We start from the raw sequence: 21,646 nt of genomic DNA on the forward strand, positions 1-21,646 counted from the left end.
AATGTAAAGACAGGATTTCTCTTGATTTAAAATTCAATAATTCTTATAGGCAAAAATAGCAAATTTTGTGTAGAATAAACAACAAAATACTAATAATATTAAACCATAAATAGTGTCATTATCATTGCACTGTAAATAAACATGGCTACAAAGACAATAAAAAATAGTTTGTTACAATTATATAGTACATCCAGAATGTCTTATTTTTACGGCCATGCATATTTGTTTTGTCAAAACACACGTTGTAGTGTTAATTTTTTCTTGTTTTAGAAAGGTGTGAGATGCATTTTGCTACCATATTTTGTCACGAAATAATGCGAAATGAACTGCAAAATGCGAAATAAACTCATTAAATATGAAATATCGTTTATTTACCGACGCGACACCTTCCGAGGTCTGAATTATCCTGTGAGTTATGCAATTCACGGAAAATTGATTAATTCCGCTGTTAATAATGGAGAAGCAAAAATGGGATCCTTTATACAGGAAATAAACTTAATACCCTGATAACTACATACATGTGCTATTAGAAGTGAAAATGTTAATTTTGTGTAATAAGTGCAGTTTTTAAATCAAATTTAAGTTATATCACAATTTTACAACCAAAATGTTTTTTATATGCACTTATCATCAGATTTTTCAACCACTACCGAAATTTTGCTTTTTTATTTACCAAAATTAAGTGCCTCTACTTATTTTCACAAAGAAAAAAGTTACTGTAATAATTATAGTTTCATTAATACACTCAAAAACATTTTCATAGTAGTTCCATATATACAGTATCAGAAACAGATAAAAGTATATTTATACATAATATTTTATATGGTTTAATCAAACTGTTCCAATATTTTACAGGGCCATTTACCAGAAAAAAGCCTTTTAAAAAAGGATATCTTACATATATGTATGGTGCCAGAAACCATACAATCAATTTTTAGCTTGCTTTTTTAAAAAAAATAGATTTAAATAAAAAAATAATATTTTTCCTGGTCGTACCTCATCTCACGACTCACACTTGCCAACCCTCTCACACAGGCAAGTCTGTCTATCTGTAATCTAATTTTCATGTTGATGTTTATTTCTTCGATAATTTATTCCTTGTTTACATAGACTGTTCAAATAAAAAATCCTTGAGTTTTTCTTGTATATAGATATACGTAGAATAAAATATATTTGTAAAAGTTATATTTAGAGAATATAAAATGAATGAAATCTGGATAATCCGATTAATCCCAATATATACACTTCCTGCAAATCCCTAAACAAAATTTCACAGTCCGATAAACGTTGAGAGTTCGTTTCGAAGCTGCGAGCCCTCGGGGGCCAAGATAACGTGCGATATCTGGATAAAGTGAATGAAATTTGAGCGGTGAAACTATAGCGATATTTTATTACTAATAATTTTGTTTTCTGTGATTTACAGGCTGTAAGCAATTATTATGATGAACAAGATAATGTTTTACTAGAAACAGAATTGTTAAACTCAATTATTAAATCTGAGAGGAAGCATGAATATTTTCAAGAAATCATGGCAAATGCAGGAAGTGTTTATTCAGCATTACCGCACCACCTTGTGTTACACTCAAAACATACAGGTCAAGCCTCCCTTTTATTCTCAAAGCCAGTATTATAAAACCTCTTTGTATATTCCCTACTTGAGTTTGATTATATTATCTTGATGCTTTTCACATTGTCTTTTTGCTACGAAAAACCATAAAGGAACTGAGCTTGCATTTTTAAAATAAAATTTCCTTAAAAATAACAAAATGAAAATACATATATGACCTGCAAATAGTAAAAATGACAAATATATTTTTCAAAAGCGTAACCCTATAGTATTAGTTCCTTAGCAAGTAACGAGTTAATTGTAGGGAGCGTCCTCCCCCCCACCCCTTTTTGAAATGCTGTGTTCGCCACCGTATCTGTAGATTGTGGCCAAGACAAAGAACTGTTCAACAAAGTGATAGATGTTTATAGAAAGCAAGAAAGGCGAATCAAGTTTCTGTTTAAACAATGGGCTCAAATCTAAAGTTGGCAACAATGATTTGTAAAGTAGCAACAACAATATAAGGTTAAAAATAAATTTCTATGAACGAAAGAACAAAATCCTGCAAATGCCCGCAGTGAGACAAAATTGCAAATGTTTCGGACTCTATACAAAGCACCGTCAAAAACCTGTCCATGACATTTTTGTAGGACAATATCGAAACGCCATTCAGAGCAGAAACGTTACACCAAAAACTTATGTATCAAACTCACCTCGACCACGGAAATACATAATTCGCTCCCGGAATGTTCATCGCAGCATGACAACATAGGTGTATAATTTGCGAATAATGTGGCCAGGTTAGATCAACCAAAAAACCACAGGAAGAAGGGACCACTTAAAAATTCAACCCAGGTCGTTTTGCATCAATGCCATCTTGCGGTTGATTTCAGACGCACGGTTCAACGCGTTCGGAAGACAGTGACATCTGTGGTCACTATGGCGGACATTAGTGTCTTCTTTTTTTGTAAGTCATAACCGAAAAGCAGTATAGATGTCACTCCAGAAGTAAAGTAGATGATGAGAAGGTTTAAAAACTAAAAATCCAGAAAATTAAAACTGGTTCATAGCTTGTAATTATACTTTTAAGTATCTAAATACTGTTTACAACAGATCAATAATTCGAAACAGCTGTTGCATTTCTCTTTTCACACATGATATGTCTCTCTCTCTAACTTCAACCAAGAAACATAAATTAAGAAGCTTAACAATATCAATTTGGAAATTGTAGGGAATTCCGAACCTAGGCTTTGATTGATTTGGTGTTTTAAGTCCACTTTATGCACAGTAAGGCTAATCAGGACTGGACCTACAGTTTAAAGTAGGATCCGAACCACTATGTGCCTTCACCGGGTATCGAACCTGGAACCCCTTGATTACAAGGCGGCGGACCTGTGCGTTATCAAATATGAAATTAAGAGATGTAAAATAAATTATTACATACAATTTTAGTTGCATAGTAAGTACCATTCTAAAAATAATAAAAGCATCAGAAGTTATCTGCCTTCACACATTTTTTTCTTATTATTCACAAAACAAAAACAGCTATGCACACTCTTATACACAGGCACTGAAGCCCCCAAGCCCCCTAAATCCTGGCCGGGTAGTGTGACGCTTTCATCAATTGGTCAGGGCAAAATGCCACTACCATTTGAAACTACTTCTCTCGACCCAATGACTTCAAACTGGCCGCTTGTCGGCGCTGACATCATATCAAATCTAACCTTTCAGTGATACCAGCATCTGCACGTTTACGATTACGGGAAGGAAAAAAAACTATATTACTACAATTATTCTTTTTTTCCCACGAGGTTGTTGGATGCAATACGGCCTCATTCAACCTTAAGCCTCGAACCAGAAGCACATAGCGCAGCCTTATGTCTCCAGAACGTGCATAAATTCATCATGTTCACCGAGGGTAACAATCTGAGCCTTCTCCGCGTATAACAGTCACTGCGATTGTTGCAATGACAGCTGCCAAAGATGGCCTTCCCGTTCCCACCCACGCTTCCACCACGGGGAGGCACGTACGCTGCAAAGGGAAACAGAAAAAAAGAGAATGTAATGTATGTAAGCGGGATGATCGTCCGCATACAAACTGCCCAATTGACCTTCTGGCCGTTCAGGGCGGAGGGTGATGCTTCTACAAACAGCCTGAGCCCCGAGGCAACTGGGAAAACAATCCACCTACTGTTTGGGAGCCTCAAGTTTTTCGCAGCAGGTGAAAAGACAAGAAGTTTCGTTGAAAATTGCATTTGAAAAAAATCCCTTTTCGTAGCAGAGCAGCGCTTACATCTTTCTGGACTTGGCCAGCCTAAGACTTAAACTCAAAAAACCTTACGTAGGGTCATTCCATGTCTGCACATTTACACTCTCGTTTTTACACTGGTAACTACCATAGTAAAAAAATACCATGAACGTTTTTAAAGTGTTAATGGGCATTACCTAATTATTATGATTTCAATGATTCAGTTTTTAAAAATCTGTTTATCTTTATGCATAATAAAATATTAAAATTCAAATAAAAAAAAAAGGTTGCGTTCAGATATTGTAAATTAACAGGCATACTGTTAAATGTCAAACGTAGATTACTGCAAAATTTACGGTAGGTGACAATTTTTCAGATGTACACATTTGTACATGTCGACGAGTTTTAACTAGCTTTCATCAAGTAAATGACCCTGTTCTAAACATTCCACGGAAAGTGGATTCAGATGCACAGGCCTGAAAAGAATGATCCTCTGCAACAGACGCCATCTTAAACGATCACAGCGATGTAGTGGTGGAAACATAGTACTAAACACACCAGGCCCGTAGCCAGGCAGGGGACGGGGGGGGCTGCCCCCCTGACAGGGTCGCAAGCCCCCCTTGGCACTGCCGCCAGCCCCCTTGACATTAGGTAAAACTATTTTGTATTCTAATTTGTTTGAGGTGAAGAGTGAAAATGTAGACAGAATATATTTATTTGTTCACAACTTCGTTCGTTCATCTTGTTTATGGACAGAAGTCTAAGCAGCAGCAAGTGTTTGGAAGATTCTCTAGACCCTGCTCCTGTTGCAGCCTCTTGTTTGACAGAAATCTGTGACTTTGACGTCATTATCCACATTCCTTCCGCATCTGCGTCAAATTTCAACATATTCCAAGTTTTATTGCTTTGGCCGGGGATGGAATGTACGGTAGGCACTATGATTGAAGTGAATATTGTACATTTTAACATGTATGATATACATATATGTATCATCAAGTACGGAGTGTGTATTAAGGGATGCTGTCAGCAGCAGTCATTAGCACTTCAAGAGATGTTTTAGAAGATATAGAAAAAGAAACTGTAGTATTTGTATGATATTTCTAAATTTTATATTTTAAATTAATTTAATGACCCCCGACACACATAATATACCTTCATTTAATACTATTTTACTTTTGAAAAATGGACTTGGTTTACAAAGCCCCCTGATAACCCGTGAGCCCCCCCTGGAGGTCAGTTCTAGCTACGGGCCTGAAACACACACCAAAGCAGAAGCTCTGAAACTACGAAGCAAATCAACCGTGGGGGGGGGGGGATATTTTAACCACTTCATTTAAAAACGTTCCATTTTCATTTAAGTTGCCATATACCATGTTCGCTCATTTACCTTCCAAATGAGTCACCGCTGGGAATCGAACCCGATAAACCTTGTTTACATGTAGATAACTCTAGCCCCTGAGTTATCCTTGTACTAACCACTGTCATGGTACTCGTAGTAAGATAGATAGTTCTGAATAATGGATACCATCATTCTGGATATTCAAAAATATCCCAAATATTTATGTATATGCTCGCATAAATCCCTTTCATTGCGGAATTTTCCCTTCTTACCAGATGAACTGGCTTCATCTACAGCCACACTATTTTTCCGGCACCTCCCCTACTGTTAAAAGAAGTCATCAATCCAGGTCTGAACATCTTCCCATTGACACAATCTATGAGAATCGAACCCCTGCTGTTTGAACTCAACACCTGCAGGAGGTTCCTTTCGATCAAAGCAGTGTTGCAAAACCTGAGAATTAGGAAAGAGCTACGTCGCATCTAACAATATCTATGCACTAGGGTTCTGTGTTCAAAAACCGTAGGGACGGTATACTTTAAGAGAGCGAGTGTCGTATTCTAGCATATATTTCCCGACCTCCGTGGCAAAGTTGTTAGTATAGTGCGTCAAGGGTCCCGGCGTGGATGGTTTTTGTTATTCATGAGTATCATCACATCATCCTCATCTTCATGATTAGCCAAACGTGGCCGCAAAAGGAAGTCTTGATCGTACTGTATTCACGACATTTACCAAATGTTATTTAAAAGTCTGTTTTGTGCTAATATGGGTGCTGTGTTTCATTTTCCAAAAATTTACTTGTGCCTCACCAGAATAAAATATTATTTGGACATTTCCCTGATTGGAAGTATTATGTGCATTTCTTCGTTTCATGAAGGCAGTGCTGCTCTCTTGTGGTCGGTTCGAAACATAAGGTGTGACGCGTTTTGAACACAGTGGCATCTGTTGGTTTGTAGCTCAATTTACGGTCGTGGGGTTTACTTGAAGCATTCTGTTCATTGTACTTGGCTATACTACGTTTGGCTATAAAAGTGATAAGTTTGCCATACTGGACCAGCAAACCCCCAGGTGGTAATGCACGAAGTGCATTTCAACCCGTGAGATAGAAGGCGAGATACTTTGCTGGCAGCTCATTGGTTTACTCGAGCAGGATGATCTCAAACACGACATGACCTGGCAGTCGTGGACCTGTGCAGAGTCAAATAAGTTAGAACAAAAAAAGCGAGCATAATATCTGTTCCATCTTTGCGCTCTATATAACAGCGCCATTATATGCACAACACTTCTGACCGACGGCGTACCGAAAGAGGGAGCTGGTGTGGCTTGAAAAATATTCACGGGTCGTTACTTTCAATGAAATTTTTTAAAAAAAAAACATCAATTATTCTTCTTGGAACTATTTTTTTTAAAGAGTTAATGCTGTGTATACTTTAAACAATGAATTTTTACTAATTTATATGTATGTTATCATTATTAAGGATGCAACAAGAACGAAGGAGGCATTTTAATCATTAAATCTAAACCTACCTATGAAAGTGCCTGCTAAAAATAGCATTAGTAAGTGGGTAGCAGCTAAAGCCATTATTATGAAAATATGATTGTTTCAGAGATAAACAAGTGTGTTCCATAAGTATTCCTACATAGGAAATAACGTGTAGTCTACTTTTTGTATTGCTTGCAGACAGGTGATTCAAACAAATTTACAATGTAACAAGTCTTCAATCTCGCACGCTATGCAAATGAGCTTTATTCAACATTGCTGAAGAAAAAATGAACAAAAATGAAAATTTTAATAAAAATGATACATTTTAAGAAGTCAATGCAAAATATGAAATGTGATTCTACTTTCTATTTCTGGAAACTTAAAAAATATTTCAGTTCCTTGACTTTCCCAGTGTTAAAAATTCTTCTTCCAAAAGTCTGCGACCTTTTAACTCAAACTTATTTCCCCGACCCTGATTTACTGACAGGATTTCAGTGTGGAAATACGAAAGCGGCATCCTACTTCAAATAAATGGATGACGATCTTTGGGACACCCTGTACACAATTCTTCTTCAGAAAGTCAAGATTCCACAGTGACGTCATATAGTAATTCTCGTCGAAACGTCCTTAGACGGGCCCGCCCACCTGTATGAACTCAAATAACAAGAAGCTATTATGTATTTAAGGAAACGCTCTTACCGTCGGGGTTGGCGGTACCGGTCGATGAGTTGACGCCTTCTTCGGAGGCCGCGCTGCTCGGGGAGGCCAGGGACTGTCCCTGCGCCAGGCCCAAACCTAGGTGCTCTGCCAACTCGGCGTGGTCCTGGTGGTGGATGTAGTCGAACACGCTGCTACCAGTCATCTCCACCTGCAACAGACAACGACAGTGTTACATCTCTGAAACTAACAGCGTTTGCTCATTATATGTTCACTTTAGGCTCAGATAGGCTGATCTGGATTGGGCCTGTATCTCCAGCTTAACTTATACGAGGGCCTGCGGATATTAAGGGCGAACTTGCAAAATAGAAGTTTCGGGAATCAGCATTTCTCCAAACGTCCGTCATATTCTAAAGCAAATTTTAGCGTATTAGAGCCTAGGTAGACTTCTGTCAGACGTTGCATGAGTTCCTACAGTCTTCAATGTGTATGATACTACTACAATAATAATAATAATAATAATAATAATAATAATAAACACAATTGACCTTTGTCGAACTCGCCCTCAATATCCGCAATGCCTCATTCGTATCTTAGGCAACGCTGATTCAAGGAAATCTTACACAATATAGAATAAACATCAAACTCAATATTTTTTAAATTAAACTCAATTCCCAGTGGGAAGCTCGGGCGCTTAATATTCAGTCGACCTTGGTTTCATAAACTGAAACTTCCTCGTGAAGTGATAACTTTCACACTTCGCCTACGGACGGGACACGTTTGCACAAACGAAGACCTAGCAAGGCTGCATCAAATTCCCTTCCCTGATGTGATTGCGGAGCAAACAAACGCCAAATCATCTCTTCTTCCATTGCCCGTTAAGGAACAGACACGCTCTTTATAACAGACTACACAGAGCCAAGATACCATTTCCTGTATCCATACCCTCCCTATTATCGTCTCCTTTCCCTCGTACGATGTAGATATTATATAGTTTTGCCCGCAAGAGTGGTATAAAATTTTGAAATTTGTGTGTATATGCAAGTTTGTGATCAGTGTTACAGTACATTGAAGTGAAGTGTAATATTGCGATATCTTTACGACCACAACTACTCCTTCTCCCCAGGATTCTATATCGCTTAGAATCTTAGATCAGTGACTACGACTGCCGTATACCAGGCGGTGAAGGTCACAAAGAAGAAGAAGAAACTCAACATTTTCACTGCATGGCCTTTGAAATAAAAACTATATTTAATATATTTGTACTGGTCATCTCAACAAAAATATATTATTTATGGACACTAATTATTATCTAAATACTGGATGGAAGTGAGAATTTAAAAATTTTCAAGTGGTGCAATATGAAACTATCGTCTCAAATTGCAAGAGGCGCCATCTTTTAGTCTTCCATACTACACGGAAACATCTGTTTTAGTAGTATGGTGTTCCCAAATATACTGTAAGGTAAGGTAATGTGGTGGGCATAGGTTTTTTGGTGATAATTCTTCTAACGTATGCCACAGTATAACCTATATATTAAATCAGATGGCTCTCGGTGTTCATCATGAAGATGCATTTGGGAAGATGGGCACCGCGAGCCACCTGATCAAATGCATAGGTTACGTGGCATACGTTAGAACAAATAACCTATGTCACCAGCGGCGTAGATTGGGTTGCAAAACTAAGGGGCAAGGACAGTTTACTTTCCCTTGGTAGCAGTGATGTGCGTCTACGCGTAAACAACGATAGTCTACATTCTACACGTAGACTATTTTATACACGTAGATTAGGTAATCTATGTAAACAACATGGCGAAAGGTGATAACTTAACAAAGGGCGCCGTGGAATTAAAAGAAAATTATATTGCGTATCAGTTGCTGATGTGTGAAGAGAACTTTTCATACTCTTTCTTCCAAATTCGAACAATTTCTCACCTAGGAAGAAACCTAATATAGGAAATATTCTAGTGTTTTATGGAAAAAAGACCACTCTCTTGCCTCACGACTGCCATCTGTTGTTGTTTTTTGCATACTATTTATTTTCTTCCATAGTTGATAGAAGAGAGGAGAAATTTTGTTGTAAATAGGATTCTTTTCATTTCGTGAGGAACTAATATAGTTGAAAATGTCACTTTCCTTTCATGAAAGCCTGGAAAATTAATTTTAATGTACTTTAAATTGTCTACGTAGTCTATGTAAACTACAACCCAATGTAATCTACGCGTAGATTACGTGTAGACAACGCATGTAGACGTAATCTTATAGTCTAAGGCACATCACTGCTTGTTAGATAACGTTTAGCATAGTGCGGGGGCAAAAGTTGTAAAATGTGTGGGCGGGGGGGGGGGGGGGCAACAGCACCCCTAAACGCCGCCACTGTATGCCACCAAATTATCTTAATTTACCCTATATGTAAGAACTTATTATACACATTCCATAAAGTATCTCAGATTTTAACAAACTTTTAAATACATTTCCCTATTTTTCACTATCTGACCTTTCTCTGGCAAGTTTTTTGGTCGGGTATCCTGCTAGGGTCAAACCAACAGAGGTTCTGAAGGCCTCACGGTGAGGAGAACCCTATCTAAATGGGATCTCCTGAAATGGTTGATTTTGTACCACAATAATTAAGACGCCTTTCATCTAACCATTAGTAATTTTGTATATTTAAAAAATATATATATATAAATTTCTCAAATTACCGAGAAATTGTGACGGAAGTTTAGAACTACAGTTTGAATTGAGCATACAAAACTCCACGAGCGAAACTTGTTTCTGTGCATGAAAGAATAAATGTTGATATACAAAAGAGTTTATCCACACTCACTGACTCCTCAACGCATAAACCAACCCCCTGGACCTACGAAGCCGAAAGTTTAGCTTAGGGGTGTCTTGTCTTCTTTGGCTGTACCCCGAATACTTTTTATGACGAGTGTACAGCTCTTCAATACCTACACTTGATATTAACATTTATTTAAAGAAAATGTATTCATAAAGTATACATGGCCGAATTTAAAGGGGGGAGTTTAGAGTTCAAACCTACTCCGAAACTTGATTAATGCAAGTTCAGAAACCAAAACCAACAGGGATACAATGCTGAGAAAATCCTTTGTTTGGAAAACCGAGCTGCAATTTAGAATTTAGAATTCCTGAAACCTGCAATCACAGCCCACCTTCAACCTCTCCACTATCACTTCTGGGCGCCAGTGTTTTCCTGGATCAGACTATAACTTCCCCTATGGTTACCTCAAAATTCCCTTTCCGACCTTGAAATTCCCTCTGTTGTTGGACAAGTTTTTAAGCAGGGTTGTTCAAGATCCAGGAATTTTAAATAAATTCCATTTCGGTCCAGGAGGGGAAAATCAGCAAGCGGAAATGGGTTCTGGACCGTAAAGAACCTTTCTATCTCTAAAGTATTTCAATTCGGTCCAGGAACCTTTTTCCGGATGAATTGAAATACGGTCCGGAACCCTTTTTTTCCCGATAATTTAAAGGTTGCGGTCATGTTATGGAACCTATTAGAATGTATGAGTTAATGGATCTTTAACAACTCTGGTTATAAGCCCCCAAGACACTAGTACAAAACTCTGACTTCTGGCTTCCTAACGTCCCCCTCCCCTCTTTCCTACTCAGCGGTCACCAACATACATTCTGCTTCGTAAAACATATGCCTGTATAGCGCATAGTGACTGCAGGTGTGTATATATAGTACTGTTGAGTATAGGGCCAAATAAGGGTGAACCCCCCCCCCCAACCTCCGAAATTATTTTTTATCTGCACCATGAAAGTACATGTAAACCATGTTAAGCTTGACGGCCACGCGATAAACCAATCCACAATTTTGCGTTATTACGACCCCTGGGACTCGCAAAACTTTTCTTTCCCCATTTTCATACAATTTGCATTTTATATGCACATTAAGGAGATTTGTACGCTTCATAACGAGCCAGACTATCCGCTCTAAAGCCACTTGTTTATCCAAATTCATGCGACGTGAGGGCTTGTAACAAGTTGCGACCCTGGCAACACTGTTTCTCTTTGTATGAGAAGACAGGTATATGCAGCTTACAAGCTAGTTAGAAGATTGAACAGCTACTGCCTGCAAGTCTACAACAGTATTTTTTATTATATTATGGGATGTAGTCAATGTCCACTGAGCATTTTGTTCATTCTGGTCTTCCCAAGCACGTTCGGACCGTGCAATTACTTTGAACTAAACAGCTATTTTATTTCGGCCTCTCCCGAAACGGACATCCACAAAGCTGTAAAAATTCGGAGACACTGCACTTCCCATATAGGCGCATATATCATATTGACATTACTGCAATGTTACAATGTTTTAATTTCTGTGAAAACATTCCTTAACTACAAATCTGACACCTGAAATAACGTTAATTGCGTATCTCACTGCAAAGAGCTTGTAAATAAATAATATCTCAAGAGATGGCGCTCAAGGTTCTTAATTCAGTGTGTTTTGAATGAAAGATTAGTTGATGACGTAGACGTACAAGCACAGACTACCAAATGAATAAAATTTAGAGGCAATACACACTGTACGAATGTGCAAGAATGGTGATAATCTGTATGGGTAAAGCGTGATTGGACATCCTTTTGTACATGTGTCCGGCAAATTAGTGAACTAAAAGTAACATTGTAGTCGAATAATAATAGAACGGTTCACACTGCAGTGTTGCAATATTACCAAGAAAGTGAGGCGTTAATTTCGCTAATTACTTTAGTATCAGGTTAACAAAATTATATTATTTAAAGCATTGCTTTAAGTGCACGCTGACTCGCCTTGTTAAATTCGAAACTAGTCAAATTATTCTAGAACAAAAACTGATTTCTTAGAAATGATTAGCATGACTGGCAATGTGAACTTTTGGGTAAAGTAACTCGCAACGCCTTACCTACGGGGGTAAAATATCTTTATCGCGTTACTTTTGTGGCAATGTAACTGTAGCGTTTTACTCGTGAGGGACGCAGTAATTTGTAACACGCTACATCCAGGCCAAAGGAACTTCTAAGGTGTTACAATTGGGCAAGATAACTTGTAACGCGTTAAGTTTTGTGTTAAATAACCTGTAATGCGGGCAAAATAATTTGTAACGCGTTAACTTTTGTGCAAAATAAGTTGTAAGGCTTTACTTATGGTCAAAAATAACCTGTAACGCCTTAACTTAACCTGTAATAAGTTACTTTTGTGCAAAATAACCTGTAACGCATTAACTGTTGTGCAAAATAAGCTGTAACTCGCTACATCTGTGCAAAATGACTTGTAATGCGTTATTTTTTGCAAAATAAGCTGTAACACGTCAACTTTTGTGCACAATAACATTTAAATTACTTTTGGGCAAAAATAACATTAAATGTGTTAATTTTCTGCAAAATAAGTTGTAACGTGTTACTCTTTTATTGTTAACAACTCTACCTTGCTGGATACGTGGTACCTCGTCCTGAACCACACCGCCCCCACCCCCCTTAGCCGAGCGGGCGGCCATGTTTCCAAGAGCACTGGGAACTCTGCAGCTATTGATTGTAAGCCAGGCACATTAGGAATGTAAGGCATCACCCAGCATAGGCCTACGTGAGGTGCATCGGCCACGACGGCGTCCCCCTCTGTTTCCAACGAAGCCCCCGCCCCCCAACCCCCCTTTTTTCCCAAGGAGAACTCCTCTGCTCCACCCACATCGTAGCACGGGTGAAGTTCTACAGTAGACAAAGCGTTAGAAAAATGGTGCATTTTCTCCCCCTCCCCATCTAGCCCCCTTAGGAACTCCCTCCTCTAGTTCGCAAGTTAACGCGGCATGAACAAGCTACGATGAAAATTCGCGTGGTACGGACTTTCCTTGTATATGGATACATCCACATCCATCATCGTCTGTTCCAATTTATCTTATTTATTTTATTAAAATTCAAAAATTATTGCGCTCGTATTATTATTAACATTCCGAAATGATTGCGATATTTCTACTATGCATTTCTGTTATTTTGCGTCCCTTTATTGCCCCTGTGGATTAATCGCGGCGATGAGAAAGAATAACTTGTTAATGTTTAAAAAGTAAAGTGCTCCCCTGTGCTTTGCACCACGTCACGAAGGCGTATTGGGGTGTGGAGTTAGGGCCCCATACTTCTTGATCACGGGCGAAAGGTGGGGGTGATGTGATCAGCACCACGCCCCTGGCTGCCATTACCCCACCAAGTTTCCTCCAGGTACCCACTTTATACGACGCCCTGTGTGAACAAGTGGAAAAATCGCGTTCTACCTCGCCGGGGATCGAACCCAGGTCTCTCGCACAGTAGACGCCATAACAACCGAGCTAATGTTTATGAATTTCAATTTTTGAAGTACACTTTGTGCACAGATTGGCTAATCGGGACTGGACTTACAGTTTAAAATGGAATCCGAACCACTCTTGGTATCGAACCCTTGATTACAATGGGACGACGTTACCACTATGCAATCCACGAGACCACTGCTAATGTTTCTTAACAATAACAAAGATAAGGAAAGAAACAACAATTACTTTTACCACCATAAGGCAATTCAATTTCAACCTTGAAATTATGACACCAATTGCGATTATCGGGGACAGAACAAGAAATTACTGTATATGTTACAATTATTAAAAATCGACGGTGAATTTCAATACTTCTAATCTCACATAGACATACGTCTAAAGAAACAGTAAAAGAACAAGGTATCATTATACGTAATCATTTTTTTTTAGGTACGGACAGTGAACCAAGAATAGCATTAAAACTTACCTGAGACAGGCCAAGATATATAGAAACCGTTTCGGATATGTACAAGAATCGTCCATCGGCCGCCAACGCGAAGGCGAAGCCATCTAGTGACTGAAAAATAAAACAAAACAGTTACTACTAAAATATTCTGTCTAGAAATTACATGGAACTAACTGTTCAAAAATTGTCCTTTTCAATACTATATACAATGTTTCAAATGATTCGAATTTTAGCATTAACGTTAACAATCTTGTTTTAAAAAGAGAATATGAAAATTAAATACGATTACCAAACATTTTCACCACTCTTACACAGACGAAATCTGATGGATTACACTGGTTCAGAATCCAGCCCTAGTTCAACACCTGCGCTCTGACACAATTTTGACTTTTCATTTGAAACATAAAACAATGCTTGTAAAGCGTACATTTCAAAAAATTAAAAAATGCAGGGTGTCCCAAAAAATTTACACACATTTTAACATGAATTTCAAAATCAAGTGTTCATTGTATTTTGAAGCACTGGCATTCGAAGAGTTTCATTTCAAGAAGAGTCCATGCTCTCAGTGCACGTGATCCGGTCAGGAGAGTGCAGTTTGAGTAATATTTGGCAATACGCGTAAAACAGATGGATTAGATGAAAAGGCTCTGAAGAATAGCCTCCGCGTTCACCAGACCTAACTCCACTAGGCTTTTGTACAGGGATGCATAAAAGATCAAGTTTACAACAAGATTCCAAGATTCCACCAACTGAAGGCAGTCATTGAACGATAATACGCCCATATCGAATGAAATGTTTCTTGATGTTTGCAGGCGTTGACAAAGATTATTATTTGTGCCCATGGACGACCGGAAGGTGGTGGGGGCCAAGGGGGCAACGTCTCTCCCTGGAAAATGAAAGTCAATTAAAAAGTACTTATGTTACACATATAATTTAATTTGAGTCACAGTAATATAAGTTAAATATTGCAAGTGCGTTCCAGGAACAGGATAACTTCAAATTGAAGCAATGGTTTTTGAGGGGAATTAATAAGAGGGGAAAACGTGCCAGTTTCCCCCGCATACGGGAAAATAATACCTTGCTAGCCCTTCCTTGGAAAAAGTCCTGCTGACGTCCATGTTCATGTCTGTAGATTCTGTCAAATTGTGAAAATGAACTGTATCTTACTTACAATAATTCAAAGTCTGTATACATTTTCATTGGGACACCCTATATATCAGATGTCTTGACCGTACCTGTAGGATATGTGTTCCTTGGTGCTGCTCGAATATCTCCATGGCAATACCGGCGACAGACCGAGGTCTTACAGGGCCACCTAGAAAAGCAAGAAAAAATTAGACAATTTGGAAATTCAATCACAGAAAATACAACACACACAAGACGTCACGTACGAGTTAAAGCATGGCGTAAGCATAACGCGAGATGGAAGACCAGGCACAGAGTAAATAAGAAGAAGGCATTCTTTTCGGATTGGAAACTCGGGCGATTGTCCCATTGGATAAGTTCCGTGTGTGGGTAAACTAAGTCCGGATTTCCTCCCCAAATACTCTCCGGGAACTTTCATCAGGTTTCGGGATCGGGGAGAGGGTAAAGTCCCGGAAAATCCCACTCTTTGACTTTCATTAGCTGTCCGCCTCTGCTGGAGAAATAAATACAGGCCAGGCTCTGGACTCTTCTGATTGCTTTCTCCGGACGTCCACCCCTCCAGATGAATTTCTCCCTTCCTTTAATTGCAACAGGAAATAAGAAAGCCAACAACTCTGGGAGATCCTGGGGAAAACGCCTTAACAGTATTGAAAGAGTTCATCGCCGCATACCGTGTCGTTTAGAATGAAATTACCATTAGACTATGAATGACAATACTATTCGCCTCTCCATTGAAGAGAAAGTGGTCAAGTTGTAGGGCTAACAGGGTGCGATATCCTGGGGGGACAGGGGGGATTTGCCCCACCTTCCATCTTACCCTAAAAAATTCCCCCTCACACGAACATTTTCCGGGGGTAGCTTTTGTTATAACAACAAAAGGTAAGCAATTACGTTTGGTCCAAATATACTTTACTAAGGATTATATTGAAAACACACTCTCTCTTTCAAAAGATCAATAACAGATCTACACCGACAGCATGCTTAATAAAAGTAAAACAATAATGCAAGAAAATTATAAACAAAATCTATTTCATTTCAACTATTACACAAAGCTATTTAAACTATTTTGTAATTTAATGACATTGACGAGTTAGTAAAGTAATTAGTTTGCTATTTTATAAATATCTGCAATAACGAAATCAATGTTACTTTTATGTATAAATGTATTCAATAATAATGAATTTATAAAAATTAGTAATTTATAGTAGCTATATTTAATAACATTATAATATACACATGCATATGATGTAATAACATGTGTGCACGTGTGTAGATCAAGATCTTTATTCCCCTTCACCAGTCTTCAGTGATTTCACCCCCTGGGGCTACATATTTATGGCGAATAAAAGTTCCAAGATTTCGGTTCAAAAACTGGGCACATTTCGGGATCAAAAGCAGGGTTGTTAAAGGTCCAGGAATTTTAAGTAAATTTAATTCCGGTCCAGTAGAGAAAATCAGCAAGCGTAAATGGGTTCTGGACCGTAAAGAATCTTTTTATCTGCAAAATATTTCAATTCGGTCCAGGAACCTTTTTACCAGCTCAATTTAAATTCGGTCCAGGAACGTTTCTTCAATGAAACAATAGGCAACTTGGACCGAATTTAAATTGTGCGAGAAAAAAGGTTCCTATCCTGAAGCAGAACCCAATAGAATGTATGGGTTTATTTCTTGGACAACCTCAGTTTAATATAAGGAAGAACAATTTACGTTGTAGAAATATTTCCATCCCTAAAATTCCAAAAACTCAAAAATTTTAGAACTGGCCGATTAACAGAATTTGTGATATGTTCGTATAATGAAATTATGATTAATAACAACAATTCAACAGATATTTCAGTGCCATTGTTGACTTCCAAAAAACATTAAGAGTCAATTCTGAAAGTAGGAACATGTGTGTATGTGATAACTTCAACTGTATTTACGTATATTCAAGATTATATGATTTCTTTTATTTTCTCAGTCCTAATTGGAAACTGTTCTGTATGTCTATACTTATGTTATGAATACAATTTGTGACTGGATAACTTATGGTATCTATTGTAATTGCAGTTGTATTGTAATTCTGTAATTACTATTCATTATTATCATTATTAATATTATTATGATATAACTCTGCTAAAGGTAATAATAAATAAATAAATAAATTAAATTCAGGGTAAGACATGGATGTTTGTGTTTATCCTGAATGAGCATGGAGAGAATTGAATAAGACAGATAGATATAAAGAGGACAAGAAAAAGAATGACGGGGGAAACTCCCCTTAGGAACCCCTCCTCCGCAAAAGCATAAAGTGGTCGATTTTCGAACTCATCACTAAAATTCCCGGGTTCGAATCCCGGTTTGGTTATGCGGTTTATTTGTGAGTGTACATTCAAAAATTTCACATCACTAGTCCTTATCGTCGCGATTAGCCAACACAGTAGCAGAAAAGCAACGCTAAATAATAAAAATGCATTCTCCATTGCTTATTACAAAAGTTTATACTTAGGTAGTTGCCTGTTTTGATCTTAATAAATAAATAAAAAGAATTTTTTTTTATACAAAAATAGTGTTACATGGATTTAGTTTTTCTTAGTTTTCTCAAAAATGTTATTGTCTCTGTTAAAAAAATGTAACATCTGTAAGCACTAATTTCGAAATTTATCTTTCTTAACTTTCCCATATTATATTATTTGAAATAATCCACTGTACCTCAAATATAGAGTAAACTGTTCACTTTGTCCTCATGGAACAATCCACAATAATTTGTGAAAGATCTTTGTTTCTAACCAAATCTCAAAAATAGAATATTTCAAATTCAAATAGCATAACTTCACATTACCTGGACTATTTATTAATCTTATTACATAAAAATATAAACACTAATTAGCAATAAAGTGCAGTTGTAGCTTCAAACATTTAAATCAGTAACATTCACACAGTGCTACACGAAGATTTGAAGACACCATAGAAACTACAATATTAAAGCTTCTAAAATATACGATTTAGAGAATGCCAAAGAGACTGTTTCAGAAACATGGAAATTACAGAATGTCAAAAATAAACTATATGAAGTGAAATATTAAAAATGGCAAAATATGGATATTGTAGTCAAAAAAACAACAAATATGGAGTAAAATATTAAAACTGTAAAATATGGAGATTAGAAAAGGTAAGGAAAACAAAATCTGGAGTAAAATATTGAAAACTGTAAAATATGGAAATTAGTGAAGGTAAAACAACTACAGTGTGAAATATAATCTTTAAAATATGGAAATTAGAAAAGGTAAAGAAAAGATCTGGAGTGAAATATTGAAAACTGTAAAATATGGAAATTAGTGAAGGTAAAAGAAACTGTGAAATATTAAAAACTGTAAAATATGAAAATTAGTGAAGGTAAAAGAAACAGTGAAATATTAAAAACTGTAAAATATGGAAATTTGAATATGTGAAAAACTATAAACACGGAGTGAAATATTAAAAACTGTAGAATTTGGAAATTACTTACAGAATGTTAAAAAACAAACATTGAATGAAATATTAGAAACTATAAAACATGCAAGTAATACAATGTCAGAATGGACATTAGCATGTCAAGAATAACAAAAAACAGCTGCAACATGGAAAAATATCCATGAATACAAATCTGTTAAAGAAATCAATACAAATCAAACCAACTTCCTTGGGTATGAAAAATACGACGTACAAAATCACAGGAAGGGGGACTTCCTACCAATATATCCCCCCGAAATACATCTTCGCAGCATCCATAATTTGATAATTTTTCAAAGTCACCCGACCGAGGCCGGGAATACAACAAAGTTACCGCCTGACCAATAATTTACGATCCGAGACCCAGTCCAGATCTTCGATATGAGAAATTGATCCTTCTTTACTAAAGCCTTACTAAGGAGACGGAAATATAGCCTATTTACTTCCTTGCGACCGGGAATCCAGGGACGCCGAGAAAACAGGAGGGTCTGACGCCATATTTCATGGATGACAGGTGCAATATTACCCAATTGGTTCTCCAGATATGAGGTGTTAGGTTGGAAGCGTCACATCTGTGCCTGAAGCCCCGTAGTGGCCGAACACCCTCACACTGTTTCTCCTCGTTCTTTCCTTCCCCTCCAAAACCCCGACATTTCCAACTACCCGTGCTGCAATATACTACGAGAGACATCTCAGTGGTCTAAAACTGCTACAAGATGTCGCTCGCTACAATTTTATTGCAGCGGGACAATTCTCCTCGTATTTAGACTGAATGCTGCTTCTTTTATAGGAATAAAATTGATAAAAATATAATATACCGTAAGACAAAGTGTAACTTCACATGACAAAGCAAAATATGAAAAAGTGAAGTGAAAGAAACATTTATCACGAGCGTTTAAAAATTAGAAAGCAACTAGGCAAAGAAAAAAGAAGAAGAACATGTACGTGAGAAATATCAAATTCTCATAGTTAATAGATATGGGAAAAACTGCTTAGCGGTAATCCCAAGTAAAATGTAAATAAATAAATAAATAAATCAAATTCTCATCTCCAGAATGTAGTGATTGTTATTTTTACGTAATTCGTTTGTCCTACAATATTAACATTACGTTATTTATGTATATTGATGCTTGCTTCGGTATCGTTAACACTATTAGAAATTAGCGTTGGCGTAAAATATAGCCTTGCCCTTTACTTTACAAAACCTTAATTAAACCTTTTTTCGTGAGCGCATGCGCGTTCATGACGTCACCCCTCTGTACTGTGGCTACGATGAGAAGTACACAACTTCGGCTACCACTAGCGTACGCAGGATTCTTTTCGTTAAGGGGGCTGGATAGAATTGTACAGATGGATGTTAATACCTACATTCTAGGTGGGGCAGGATACAAAAAAATATTTCATAATTGCCATTCGTTTTAAAAGTTGTTCAAATGCAAAAATGATAATTGGGGGGCATTTTAAGCAAATTGCATTTACCACGTTGGTTTTTTCTGAGTCCCCTTTGAAGTGAATTCAAAACTTTGATATTCTCAAAATTTCCGGGTCCCCCTGCGTACTCCAGTGTTCGTGACTGCTTGGATTAAATAAGCACACTTTCTTTATCTGATTTTTTGTTATTTATCGTCGCTTTTCTGCCACTTTTGCCTAATCGCGACGATGAGGATGAGTGATGATACGAAATTGAGCATATACACACACATACATGTTATCTCTACATGTGAGAAGAAATGTTGAAATTTAAATTTGAAGATTATATCTTATATAAAGATAGTTGATTATAAATTGAAGCTGAGTGCACAATAAAACGGCAGCGGAATTAACGGTCTAAATATAGGTCTTTTCAGTTCTTACGGCGGGCGCTCTAGAAGTTGGCAAGGAGAGCGGGGAAGCGACCAATCCAGCGCGATAAGAAACGCAGCAACCTGTAGAACGAGGTTCACGTAGTACTTATTTCTGCCACGCGTATCTCTCGGCGCCACCGCTGTTGTCTGCGGCGAATTTCCTGCTCTCCACTTCCCTCGCCAGCTTGGAGACCGCCAGCTTTAAGAACTGAAAAGACCTATAGTCATCCGATTACAGTGCAGGCAACTGATTATGTTCTGCACATGTAACATAGAGTGCAACGGCAAGACATTCAAACATATGATATACTAAGCTAAGAAAAATCAAGTAACTAAATACAGAATGCAAAATGATACAGCAACATATTATGAAAAATTTAATAAATAAAAGACAAATAAATAATATATATAGGAGACTAAGGTGAATGACTATTTAAGTACCAATGCCAGTGTTGTAACCTAGAGACTAAGCGGAACTGGACCTATAGCTTCAACATACCCATCCGCATCAAAACTTAAAGCACACAAGTTTTTCGCAATATGTACTGCACAAATTTCTGTACGTTGTTGATATTATTAGTATTGCCAAAAATTTTGAAGTGCGCAACTTAAGATGGAGCAAGCATCACCTGGCGCCGTGTACAAGAACTACACAAAACCAAACCATCTTTACCTACACTACGTCCATGAGTATGTGGACCAACGCCGTGTAGGGAAGAAAGCGAGTTCGTGAAGCAAGGCAATGCACGCTGCTGCAAAAGGGGTGGTAGCTGCAGTCTTTAATCTGTAGGTCAAGTCCCGACTAGCATTTCTGAACATAAAGTGGGCTCAAACCGAACTTTGACAAACTTTAAGACTGACAATGAGAGACAGGTCGTCTCGTTACCACGCATAAGGTTGTTTTCAGACGACAGCGACACGCGACAAGGGGGTTTCTCGCCGAAATGACACGCGACACGATACCAGGGATGGTCCGGGTAACAAATTATCCGTTTCGGAAGCAACGGATAATCCGGATAGTACAGATTTGATGAAGGATTTGTAGAAAATTCGTAAAGTGAAATACGAACATCACAAATAAAAGAATATGTGGATAGACCAAAAATAAAAACGGATAAATGATAATGGACAGATTCGGATATCCGGGCATTTCGAATAATCTAAAC

General features: G+C 37.6%; 1 protein-coding gene across 1 annotated transcript in view; it reads right to left on the reverse strand.

Annotated features, from left to right (window-relative positions):
• Positions 1-21,646, reverse strand: part of trh (PAS domain-containing protein trachealess) — a 736,895-nt gene that overhangs the window by 64,801 nt on the left and 650,448 nt on the right. The window contains exons 6-8 of the mRNA XM_083124916.1: positions 15,255-15,334; positions 14,041-14,130; positions 7,316-7,484 (exon numbers count right to left, since the gene is read on the reverse strand). Coding sequence (XP_082981042.1) covers positions 7,316-7,484; positions 14,041-14,130; positions 15,255-15,334 — 339 coding nt within the window. The remainder of the gene's footprint in view (positions 1-7,315; positions 7,485-14,040; positions 14,131-15,254; positions 15,335-21,646) is intronic.

The sequence above is a fragment of the Lepisma saccharinum genome, chromosome 7, assembly GCF_977018435.1.
Source record: "Lepisma saccharinum chromosome 7, izLepSacc3.1, whole genome shotgun sequence".
NCBI lineage: Eukaryota > Metazoa > Arthropoda > Insecta > Zygentoma > Lepismatidae > Lepisma > Lepisma saccharinum.